Source organism: Vulpes vulpes, chromosome 6, assembly GCF_048418805.1.
Source record: "Vulpes vulpes isolate BD-2025 chromosome 6, VulVul3, whole genome shotgun sequence".
Lineage (NCBI taxonomy): Eukaryota > Metazoa > Chordata > Mammalia > Carnivora > Canidae > Vulpes > Vulpes vulpes.
Genome location: NC_132785.1, coordinates 75,158,991 through 75,171,639, shown reverse-complemented (window position 1 = coordinate 75,171,639; position 12,649 = coordinate 75,158,991). Strand labels below are relative to the sequence as shown.

General features: G+C 37.7%; 1 protein-coding gene across 3 annotated transcripts in view; it reads right to left on the bottom strand.

Moving 5' to 3' along the window:
• Positions 1-12,649, bottom strand: part of PRORP (protein only RNase P catalytic subunit) — a 133,123-nt gene that overhangs the window by 7,304 nt on the left and 113,170 nt on the right. The window contains exons 6-8 of one of the 3 annotated variants that reach the window (XM_072761415.1): positions 5,680-5,828; positions 3,384-3,579; positions 1,182-1,479 (exon numbers count right to left, since the gene is read on the bottom strand). In XM_072761415.1, the coding sequence (XP_072617516.1) occupies positions 1,459-1,479; positions 3,384-3,579; positions 5,680-5,828 (366 nt within the window). In that variant the 3' untranslated portion in view covers positions 1,182-1,458. Of the gene's footprint in view, positions 1-1,181; positions 1,480-1,722; positions 2,042-3,383; positions 3,580-5,679; positions 5,829-12,649 lie in introns of those variants that run through there. The other 2 variants (XM_026018997.2, XM_072761414.1) reach the window with 2 other exon arrangements.

The window sequence follows — 12,649 nt, the reverse complement described above, 5'->3', positions numbered from 1 at the left end:
CAGGCGCCAAACCGCTGAGCCACCCAGGGATCCCCCTGAGTACGACTTTTAAAAGAATTCTTCTTCCCACTGTCTTGGACCTTGCTTGACAGGTAGTTTTTTTCTTCCACTCAGGTGATCAGAACACAAAAGGGCAGTCTATGTGTTTCGGACCAGCCGCCTTCCTTCAGAAGATCTCTACATTCCCCAGGGTCCTGTGTCACTGTGATTTACCTAAGCAGCCCTAGATTTCCCCAACTCCTGGACAAAGAACAGATGTACTTCAATTCCTGTCAAGTAGAAGTTGGTATTTTATTTAATTCTAATTTTTTAGTTATCTCTACACCCAATGTGAGGCTTGAACTCACAACCCTGAGATTTAGTCTCATTTTCTTCTGACTGAGCCAGCCAGTTGTCCCAGGGTTTAATGTATTTATGCATTTATTTGAGAGAAAGAGCATGAGTGGAAGGGGCAGAGGAAGAGGGAGAGAGAATCTTCAAGCAGACTCCTTGATGCAGGGCTCCATTCCACCACCCAGGAGATCATGACCTGAGCCAAAACCAGGAGCCAGACGTTCAACTGACCAAGCCACCCAGGCACCCCTAAATAATTATCTTTTTGATGTTAACATTTTTGGATACATTGTTATAAATGCATCTATTTTAAAGTGTTTAGTGTGATAAATTTTGACTAATATACACATACACCTAAGTTGGCATCACCCATATCAATACATAGAACTTTCTATCACCCTCCAGAAAGTTCTCTTGTGCCCTTGCCTCAGGCACTACTATTGTGATTTTTATTATCATAGATTGACTTGGCCTATTCTTGAATATTAAATCATACCGTATGTACAAATAAGTAAAGAACATAAAGTATTGGAACATGAATATTTCCAGCTAAAATTAAAGTCCAGTGAGGTGTAAGTTGGCTGGAAGGCAGGTAAAACAAAGGCAAATATGAAAAGTTAATCACTTTGTTAAACTAAGTCAAACTTGATTAAATGGGGAAAAAATTGTATCCTTCAAAAAGCCCTCGTATACTAAGGGATGGAATTAATAGTGTTCATAAAATATTGAATCAATTTGAATAAAGGCATTGTAGAATGAAGAACAAATGACCAGAGGCTAAAGAGAATGCACTGCTCCTTTCTCTTCAACCCAAATCATTGGGTGGTTAAGTAAAAGTCGCTAATAGCTTTTTTTAAATTTTAAATTTTATTATTTATTATTTTTAGAGTAATTTTTTAAAAAGATTTTATTTATTATTCATGAGAGACACAGAAAGAGAGGCAGAGACACACAGGCAGAGGGAGGAGAAGCAGGCTCCATGCAAGGAGCCCGATGTGGGACTCAATCCCAGAACTCCAGGATCACGCCCTGAACTGAAGACAGATGTTCAACTGCTGAGCCACCCAGGCGTCCTCTAATAAGCTTCTGATATCTTGGCCCATTTATCAGAGGTCATTAAGTGATTTAGTGTGAGTGGGAGATAATCTGTACAGGATGAGAAGATACCGGAAATGGGAGAAGGCACACACAACAACACGAGCGGCCTAGGCCTAGATGCATTGGTTCCACTATTGGAGGACCTGAAAGGTGAGGTCAGGAGTAGCAAAATGGATATCAGAGCACTTATTGCCCAAGTAAGTGGGATATCTGGCCCAACAGGAGAAACAGGCTTCATTCTACCTTGAGATCCCCAACTCTGGGTAAGTCTCCGAAAACAAATGCAACTTGTTATGAAAAGATATTATATTTTATTTAATTAAAAAAAATCAATTTGTTGACATGCAAACCAACTGGACCAAACAGGACAAACTGGATCACACAGGAGCAATGCTCTAAACAAGCACTGACTGAAGAGCTCTGATGCCAACCAGAAGGGCCCCCAAACACAAGTTTGGCATGGGGCAGAGTAGAGTCCTTATGTCTTTCGGTGAAGACAAAGCCATTTGGTTGGCACTTCATAGGAATATCTTTCCACCATGTCGTCATCATATGGTATGTGCCATGAGTCTCCAGTTGTTTGTACCACTGTGTCATAACTGGGAATATTCTGTTGAGTTAAAAAGGGAACCAAACATTGAGAACACTAAGGGGTTACCTGGCCATTTCCCTTTCTTTTCTGACAACTTCTCAGTTTGCTTCAGGAGTATTTTCTTTGACTTAATGAATTTTCAAAAAGCAGCTAGCTCTGTGAAGATAAACTCTAGTATTAGGGGTTCCTTTTTTTGGGGGGGGTTCATTTTTAAGGTTAAACGCTCTCTATAGGAACATCACGTTTATAGGCTATAGTATCCCTTTTCTTGCCTTTATCAGTGAGACAAAAATTTCATATATATATAAAAGTAGAGAAATAGTAAAATGAACTCCCAGCCACCCCCCCAGCTTCAACCATTATCAACACGTGGCTAATTTTGTTTCATCCATACCACCCCTCAAGATTATTGTGAAACAAATCTCAGACATTATATTACTTCTTCTGTAATATTCAGTATGTACCCTTAAAAGATAAGGGTCTATTTTGTGAATATAAGTTCAATACTATTATTATACTTAAGAGTTAATAATTCCTTATCATGTCTACTGTTCATATTCTCCAATCCAAAATATATGCATATGTGCATGCATATATTTTACAGTTGATTTCTTTGAATAGGCATTGAAATTAGGTTGTTACATCATGGCTGAATTATTTAATTAGACCTTTACTTCTCATCTCTACTTTTCTTGTAATTTTTTGTTGTTCTGTATCATTTCCCAAAGTCATCGCGCCCTGGGCCAAAGGCAGGCGCCAAACCCCTGCGCCACCCAGGGATTCCCCCAAAGTCTTGATTTTTCATACAGACTTGTTTTGTATGTTTTTTAACCATTGGGCCATATTTACTATTGGCTAATGTATTTTTCTATAATAACTCTCCTTTGGATTTTCTCCCTTTGCTTTCACACAAGAGACATTCCTTGTATTTGTAGGAATATAAACTAGAATCAAAGGAGAACTCAGTTGAGTCTTTGCTGCTGAAGTGGATTAACAGGAAAAAGGAATTCCTTAGCAGAGGTATTCATGGACCACAAGGGATAAGGAATTTTCAGCTATTGCAAATAAATAGGAAAATTAAAAAATATGTATGAGGAGTTATAATTGGTAACATAATTGAAGTCACAACTGATGACATCTCAGAGTTTTCAATGTATCAATTAATGTGGGGCTGGTCTATGAAAACTTTTGCCCTGGCTGACTTTCCCTTTCCAGGAACTGGCTAATTCCAAATACCAAACTGCAGCTGAGAAAAATAAAGCATTCAGAACCTTCAACTAATTGCAACATTCTTTTACTATGCCACATTTTTATTATATACTGGATTCTGTTGACATTAAGTAGAGAACAAATAACATACCTGAAAGATTATTTTTGATCCTGGAAGCCTATTAAGAATTGCCAGCTGATGTCCCCGCTGCCACTTAAAGAAGAGGTGCTGGGTCTTGGCATTGTGTAGACAGGCCTTGTGGTCCCGCATCAGATCTTTTGTGATAAACTTGCAGTGGTTCCCCGAGTGCAGCGTGGCATAGAGAAGGAATGGATCATCCTCTGAGCTGAGCCAGGCATAAGAAAGAATACAATCAAACATAACCCCAAGGAAGCAGAGTACAGAATTCTTTACCATGCTTTTTACTTCTTATTCTACTTTCTTTAGAGGTGCTCCGCATTCTTTTCTTTTCTTCCCCCCCCCCCTTTTTTTTTAAAGATTTTATTTACTTACTTAAGAGACAGAAAGAGAGAGAACATCAGCTGGGGGAGGGGCAAAAGGAGAAGAAGCAGCAGACTCCCCACTGAGCAGGGAGCCCAATGCAGGAATTGATCCCAGGATCCTAAAATCATGACCCGAGATGAAGGCAGACGTTTAACTGACTGAGCCACCCAGGCACTTTGATGCTCTGCATTCTTAACTGACATGATTTCAGTGATGCTTATAAACTAACCACCTCCAAGTCCTTTGCTAATTGACAGCACTATCTAGAACACAGATGGAAAGCTAAAGGGAAGGGAATGCAAATATTCACCTTGGCTCAATTGGGCTCTTCCACTAAAATGGAGAATTCTAACAATTATCCTCTCTTCTCATTCAAAAGTTGGTCTCTGTGTGCCCCAGATGCTGTTCCTATTTGCCTTATCCACCACAGAGCACACCCTTCCCCCGCTTTCCTCACTCAAACTAAAAAAATGTTCATAATAGTAACAGGGCAGGATGACACTTGCTTGCAAGTTACCAAAAATAATGGGCTGCCCTCAAAGTTAAAATTGGTATCTCAAAGCAGCTTCTGGGAAGTCACCCAGATCAGCACCCGAAGGCATCTCCTGCTTTGAGAAGAGTCAGTGACTCAGAGTCTCCAATGGACCCTCAACTTCGGCACTTACCACTGGAGTACTGTGTGCTGTAAGAACAACAGTAGCTGCCTTGGCTCAGAGATTAGGACTTCAGCATGTGATAGGTCTTTTGCCTTGATCCAAATGACCCAAATGGTAGGACCATTTAGTGTTTATTTTATACTGAACTATTTGGAATGAAATGATAAATGACTGGAATCTGTCTGCCTTAAAAATCTCCAGGGAAGGGGATCCCTGGGTGGCTCAGCGGTTTAGTGCCTGCCTTTGGCCCAGGGCCCAATCCTGGGGTCCCAGGATCGAGTCCCACGTCGGGCTCCTGGTGTGGAGCCTGCTTCTCCCTCCTCCTGTGTCTCTGCCTCTCTCTCTCTCTGTGTGTCTATCATAAATAAATAAATAAATCTTTAAAAAAAAATCTCCAGGAAAAAGAGAGAGGGAAAGAAAAAAAGAAAAAAAACATAGGGGATTAAATGGAACAAGATTAGAAAAATGATGGTAATTGTTGGAGCTGGGTGACAGTTACGTGGGGATTCACTATACTAATCTCTGTAATGTATGTCAGAAAAGACTTCTTTGGCACGTTGGTAGAAAATAGAATTAATATTAAAACTTAAGTATTCAAATCTGAAGCCATAGAAGGTCACTTTAATGGACACAATAAGTACAAGTCTCAAACCAAGTATGAGACCAATTTCCAACAGGCTTTTTGGTTTTATTGCTGCATTTATCTAATTCTTCTACCTAAGAAATATAATAGTGATGATGAGAGCACTACATATATACTTTCTGTGTACTTGGTGCCCTGATACATATAAAACTGTGGCAGGCACCAAATACATAGAAACCATATGTGCTATTCCTGACCACCAAATCCTACCCCCTCCCTTATCCTTTTTTACCTATTTACTCGCTTTATTGTCTTTAGCCTTGATCACTGCCTAGAATTACATTACTTTTTAATTTGTTTACCTGTTTAAATCCCATGAAGGCAGGGACTTGGTGAACTGTTGTTTTACAAGAACACAGAAAGTTTTCATCTTTATATAATATTTGCTTAATGATTTAGGTAGGACCTAAATGGCATGCATTCTGTGTACTCATCTCACTTCTGACTTTATCTTCATCCTATTTCTCCTTTCTCCTGATTTCATCTATTTAAATTTATCCTGTGTAGGAAATATATTTTTATAAGCTGCCTCAAATCTTTTTTTGGATTCATTACACATGCACTTTAAAAATGGTGAATATAGGTAACTAACAAGCAGATGACTTGGGCCTAGTGTAATTCACCTAGAACTTTCAGTACTTACAGGTTGTCAGCAAAAAAGCAGCTGGCTTGTTTTTGCACCATTTTCATTTCATCCTTTCTCCACCTGGAGTGCTGTGTTAGCATGTGCTTTCGGCCCAGGACCAGCAGTTCCAGATTCTGCTTGGCTAGTTGAGAGACCACATCCAAGAGCTAAAAAACACAAAACCAGTGCCCAAGAAGGCCAAGGGAAGAATCTCAAGTAAGTGGAGTGATTCTTCCAGGTAGTACTCAATGGTAAAATACTTTTTCCTGGTAAGGGGTGAGAAAACATTCCTTAAAATAATTTTCTATCTTTGTAAGCCTGAAGAAAATGCTTCCTTATTACAAATTAAAGTCTAACTAATACCTGCCTACTGGTCAGGCTACTTTTCACTGGGTCTAGGGAGGGGTTCTCTAAGCCCAGACAAGATGAGTTGTTTTTAATGTCTATTTCACAGAGCACACTGGGATAGATATAGGAAGGTTCAAGGATGGGTTTTAGTCCCCAACCTGTTTCAACCAAAACAGCTCAGCTTTTATATACTTACATATCAGTACTCTGCATAAGTTTCCATTTGAATAAAGAGTTCTACTTCTTTTTTTTTTTAAATTTGTATATGGCTAGTCTATAAAGCGTCTTTTCAGCCAACTTTTCTGTGTCATGATTTTGTTAAGACTGCTACCTTTCACTGAAATCCTTTTTTCCACTCAAAGCTCTGTCAGTTTCTATTCTCTAGTCTCCTTTTCAGTGAATTTACTCCCATTTTCTCTACTTCCCACTCATCTTGTGTGCACATGACCACTTCTCAAAAGTCTGAATTTTTAGCAAATCTGGTACTTTGGTAAGCTTGCCTACATTCAACCTTTCATAAGAAGTCTATAGATTACTTTTATTTACAATGTACTAAACTAAGTTATCAATGGATATTACTAAAAAAAGAAGTTAATGAAAAATTGTAAATTGTTATACAATATCAGAAATATAAAAGTTCTTTATAATAATTGCTGAGCCTATGAAAATCATGAGTTAAAAGTCACTGAAGAAATTAATTTTTTTGAGTCATGGTTGGAAAGGGCACTGATTTTAATTTAGCTTCTCTTCACTCATAATTTCTTCCCCTGTAGATTTTTAGAATATTATTTAAAATTCCTTAATCAATAAAACTTCATTCGTTTATTTGGTCAGTTGTCAAATATAGTTTTAGCACTGTTATGTATAATATCTATGTAGATTCTCTAACAATTTAAGAATAAATTTAGCAAGGGCCAAATTTTTAGTATTACTGCTTAATGCTTTGGATTTACATTGTCCATCCTACTCCATTACTAATCTTATTTTAGGAAATTGCAGATGGTTTTATTATCTCTAATTAGTAGTTCTAGAATTAAGACAGAATGGACACAACTTGCCCACTGAATGTGTGCTAATACTTAAGCAGAAAAGTATACCAAGACCAGTCAGTGTAAAGCCTCTAAACCCAAAGCTTAAAACTAGTAAAATATAATTCTTTCCTTCAAAGCTAGGGATAGTGGCTTCTGTGTTCATTCAACAGTTATTTCCCAGGTTTCTCTAATTATAAGGCACATGGTAGGTATCTCGGCCTACAAAATTTTAAGAGACTTGGTCTCTGGGATACCAGGGTGGCTCAGTGGGTTAAGTGGGCTCCCTGCTCAGCAGGGAGCCTGCTTCTCCCTTTCCCTCTGCCTACCCTGTTCTCTTTTTCTTTCCTATAAATAAAATCTCTCTCTCTTTAAAATCTTACCACCCAAAGACTGTTAACATGTATTTAACAGTGGATTTATTCCGTACATTTTTATATAATCTTATAAGCTTGTAAGCCATCATTTAATTTAATTTAATTTAATTTTTAATATTTTATTTATTTATTCATGAGAGACACAGAGAGAGAGAGGCAGAGACACAGGCAGAGGGAGAAGCAGGCTCCATGCAGGGAGCCCAACGTGGGACTCGATCCCAGGTCTCCAGGATCACAACCTGGGGCTGAAGGCAGCGCTAAACCACTGAGCCACCCAGGAAGCCCTGCCATCATTTTATTTATTTATTTTTTTAAGCCATCATTTTAAAAGTTAAGGCTAGCAATCAAAAACAAACATCTACACTATAAAAAAGTTTGGCTCATCAATCCAAATACCTCAAAAGATACTCAGAGGTGCATCTCCTTCAGAAAGTACTTGTAACATTCTCTTCTTCCTTTTTCTTTCTATCTACTTACTTTATTATGTATTTTTAAAGATTTTATTTATTCGAGAGAGGGAAAGCATGAGCAGGGGGGAGGGACAAGCAGACTCCCTGCTGAGCATGAGGCAGGACCCAATGCATGGCTCAATCCCAGGACACTGAGATCATGACCTGAGCCCAAGTCAGACACTTAACTGCTTAGCAGATGGAGCCACCCAGGCACCTCTATAACGGTCCTTTCCTAAAGCTATGTTGAAATTACAGATTATTTTCAGTGAGCCCAATTACAAAATAGCAACTGGATTCTTGAAGATAAATTCCAATTAGTTTTAAAATTTTCCATATGAATTCCTACCGAGTTAAAAGATGCCCCCCCCCAATCAAACAAAAACATTTTTTGATATTGATTGCTTAAATTTCCACGCAACTGGGAAGACATGGCTTAAAGGAAAATACAACTGAGTCTTCAGAGCTATACTCTGGTTTAGATAAATGGCCTTAAGTTTACTAATATCATGTTAAAAACAGGGGCCCAGAAAAGGATTAGCTTGAACTGCTCTGGGGCACCATCTTGTGGCTTAGAGGTGTCGACTAGCAGCAGCTCTCTCTGAAACAATGCAAACAAAGGAGAATAAATGAAAGACACAGGAAAGAAAGAAGAGTATACAGAAAAAAGCACTGGCCTGAAACTATTGACAGTCTAGCTATGAGTCAACTTCCTTTGAGGTAAATTCCAAGGCTGGATCCAGTGGGCTAGGTCAGAGTCATAGGTATACTCAGAACAGTAAAGAAAAAGAAAATTTACATTAATTCTATATTAGAACAAAAATAAAAATGGGAGGGATTTCCACTTCTGGGAAGATGGGAGTAAATCTACATTTTCCTATCTCTGCCACTAAGTACAACTAAAAACTCCAGATATTATACAAAACAAACCCAGAAAGACTTTGAAAGTTTGATGTTTCCAAAAATCAAACACGTTTAAGATATAAACTACAGTATAGGGATACCTGGCTGGCTCAGTCAGTGGAACATGAGACTCTTGATCTTGAGGTTTTAAGTTTAAGCCCCATGTTGGTTGTGGATATTGCTTTAAAAAATATGGCATAAAATGAAATTTATGCCTATTTTCCAAATAAAGAAAAAAAATCAGAAATTAAGAAAAAGAAGACTGTGAAAGGTAAAGAGAAAAAACCAGACTGGCTAGAGTATTGGGGGCATGAAGAATGACATGGCAGTGAGTTCCTTAGATTTCCTTTTTGCCTCATATATCCTATACTTGGAGCCAGAAACCCCAAAATGCCGATGGGTACAGACAGAAAGAGCCCACCAAAGGTCTATTTTCTCTAGCCAAAGCACCAGGAAAGAGACCATCTGGCAAGATAGAAAACTTGTACAATGATGACACCAGCAGATTGTGATATTGTGTGTGTGTGTGTATACACATACATAGGAAGGCAAGAAAAATTAAACAAAAACACAAAATAGAGATGATAAAAAACAAAAAATAAAATGGCACACATAAATCCTAACAGTTCAATAATAACATGAAATATAAAGGGTTTTTAATACCCCAATTAAAAGAAGCTGGCAGAGTGCATTAAAAAACATAATCCAACTACATACTATCTAAAAGAAACTCATTTCAAATATAAAAATAGAGGCTGGTGGAAAGTTAAAGGGTAGAATAAGTTAAATCATGCAAACTATTCCTCAAAGGAAAGCCAGAGTGGCTACATTAATATTAAATAAAGTAGAAGTCAGAGCAAAGAAAATTACTACTAGACATGCAGACAGACATTATGTGATAAAAGGATCAATCTACCAAGAAGACATAGAAATTCTAAATGTGTGTGCACCAAACAACAGAGCTGCAAAATATGTGAAGCAAAAGCTGACAGAATGTAAAGCTGAAATAGGCAAATCTATAGTTATAGTTGGAGGCTTCTCTCTCAACAACTGGGAGAAGACCTAGACAGAAAATCAGCAAGTATATGGAAGAGCTCAACAACACCATCCATATTCATGGATTGGAAGACTCAAAATAGTAAAGAGATCAATTCTTTCCAAATCCATATGTGGGTTTTAATGTAATTCCTACCAAAATCCCAGCAATATTTTTTGATGGATACAGACAGGATTATTATAAACTTATATGGTAAGGCAAAAAAAGGACAGCTAAAACAATTTTGAAAAAAAAAAGTGGGAAGAAGCAGTTTACCTCATCTTAAGCCTTATTATAGAGCTAAAGTAATTTAAATTCTGTGATACCGGTAGAGGGGTAGGCATATAGATCAACAGAACAATAGTGAGCCAGAAATAGACCCACACAAATATGCCAAGTGCTGCTGAAACAATTGGACATCAATAAGTAAAAAATAAGTAAAAAATAAACCTCTATTTAAATCTCATACCTTATATAAAAAACTAAATCAAAATAGACCATGGACTTAAATGTAAAACAAACTATAAAGTTAGAAAAAAAAAACTGAGGAGAAAAATCTTCATGATAGAGAGCTACACAGAGTTCTCAGACTTGACATCTAAGACCGTATGCAGAAAACGAAACATTGATAAATTGGACTTCATCAGAATTAAAACTGTTTCCTTTATGAAAGGTCCTGTTAAAAAGATGAAAAAGACAAGTTATAGATTGGGAGAAAATACTTGCAACTACATATTCAACAAAGAAGTGGTATTTAGAACGCTCTTGCACTGTTGGTGGGAATGTGAACTGGTGCAGCCACTCTGGAAAACTGTGTGGAGGTTCCTCAAAGAGTTAAAAATAGACCTGCCCTATAACCCAGCAATTACACTGCTGAGATTTACCCCAAAGACACAGATGCAGTGAAATGGCAGGACACCTGCCCCCAATGTTTATAGCAGCAGTGTCCACAATAGCCAAACTGTGGAAGGAGCCTCGGTGCCCATCGACAGACGAATGGATAAAGAAGATGTGGTCTATGTATACAATGGAATATTACTCAGCCATCAGAAAGGATGAATACCCACCATTTGCTTCGACATGGATGGAACTGGAGGGTATTATGCTGAGTGGAGTAAGTCAATCAGAGAAACACAAACATTATATGGTTTCATTCATTCGGGGAATATAAAAAATAGTGAAAGGGATTAAAGGGGAAAGGAGAGAAAATGAGTGGGAAATATCAGAGAGGGTGACAGAATATGAGAGACTCTTAAGTCTGGAAAACGAACAAGGGGTGGTGAAAAGGGAGGTGGGGGGGTGGTTGGGATGACTGGGTGATGGGCACTGAGGGGGGCACTGGACAGGATGAGCACTGGGTGTTATACTGTATGTTGGCAAATCAAACTCCAATAAAAAAATATACAAAAAAAGAGAAGTGGTATCTAGAACATATAAAGATCTCTCAAAACTCAAAACAGTTAAAAAATGTGCAAACAATCCAAATAAAACTTGAACAAAGTCCTTTTGGGGCACCTTTGGCTCAGTTGGTAGGACATGCGACTCTTGATCTTGGGATCAAGCCCCAAGCTGGGGGTAGAGTTTACTTAAAAATAAAACAAAACAAACAAACAAAAAAAAACAAAAACAAAAAAAAAACAAAACAAACCCCAAAGACCTTTCACCAAAGACATGGATGATATACAAGTATATGAAAAGATATCCTACATTATTAGCCATCAGGGAAATGCAAATTATAACTCAATGAGGTATCACCACACACCTATCAGAATGCCTAAAATAAAAAATAGTAATAACACCAAATGTTGGTGAGGATACGGAAAAACTGAATCACTCATATACCACTGGTAGGAATGTAAAATGGTACAGTTACTCTAGAAACGGTTTGGTAGATTCTTGTAAAACTAAACATGCAACTACTAATGTGACCAAGTTATTGTGTTTCTGGACATTTATCCCAGAGAAATGAAGACTTAGGTTCACACAGACACTTGTACACATGTTTAACTACTTATGTTTATTCTTAATAGCCAATATCTGGAAACAGTCCAGATGTCCTTTAATAGGTGAATAGTTAAACAAACTGGTACATCTAGATCATGGAATATTAATCGACAATAAAAAGGAACAAAGTATTGGTACTGCAACAACTTGGATTGATCTCCACAGAATTATGTTGTGTGAAAAAAGCCAAACAGAAAGGGTTATGTACTTGCGATTCCCCTTATATAACATTTCTGAAATGAGAAAATCCTAAAAATTGAGAACAGATTAGTGGCAACTGGAGGCTAAGTTGGAGGTGAGGTCAGGCAGGAAGTAGGTGTGGCTATAACAGGGCAACAGGAGGGATCCTTGTGGTGATGGAAATTTCTCTATCTTGACTCTATCAAGGTCAATATCCTGATTGTGATAATACAGTTTGGCAAGATACTACCATTGGAGGAAAGTGGGTAAAAGATACATGGGATCCCTGTGCATTATGTCCTATATCTGCATATGAATCTACGATGACCTCAAAATAAAAAGTAAACAAAAAAGCCAAAACAAAACAAAAAACAAAACCTCTAAGCCAAACAAACTGGAGGTTCTAAGGACAAAGGGGTCTGTGACAAATATCCAATGCATGCTGGATGGTTAATATAAGATATAAAAGGCATTCTTCTCCTGAGACTATAAGCAGGAAATAGGTTTAGATGAGAAAGATGAAGAATTTTCTTGAGCTCAGGGCAGTCCTGACCATAAAAGCCACAATCCACTCTGGACTGTTTTTTAAATTTATTTATTTATTTTATTTTTATTTTTTAAAGATTTTGTTTATTTATTCATGAAAGAGAGAGAGAGAGAGAG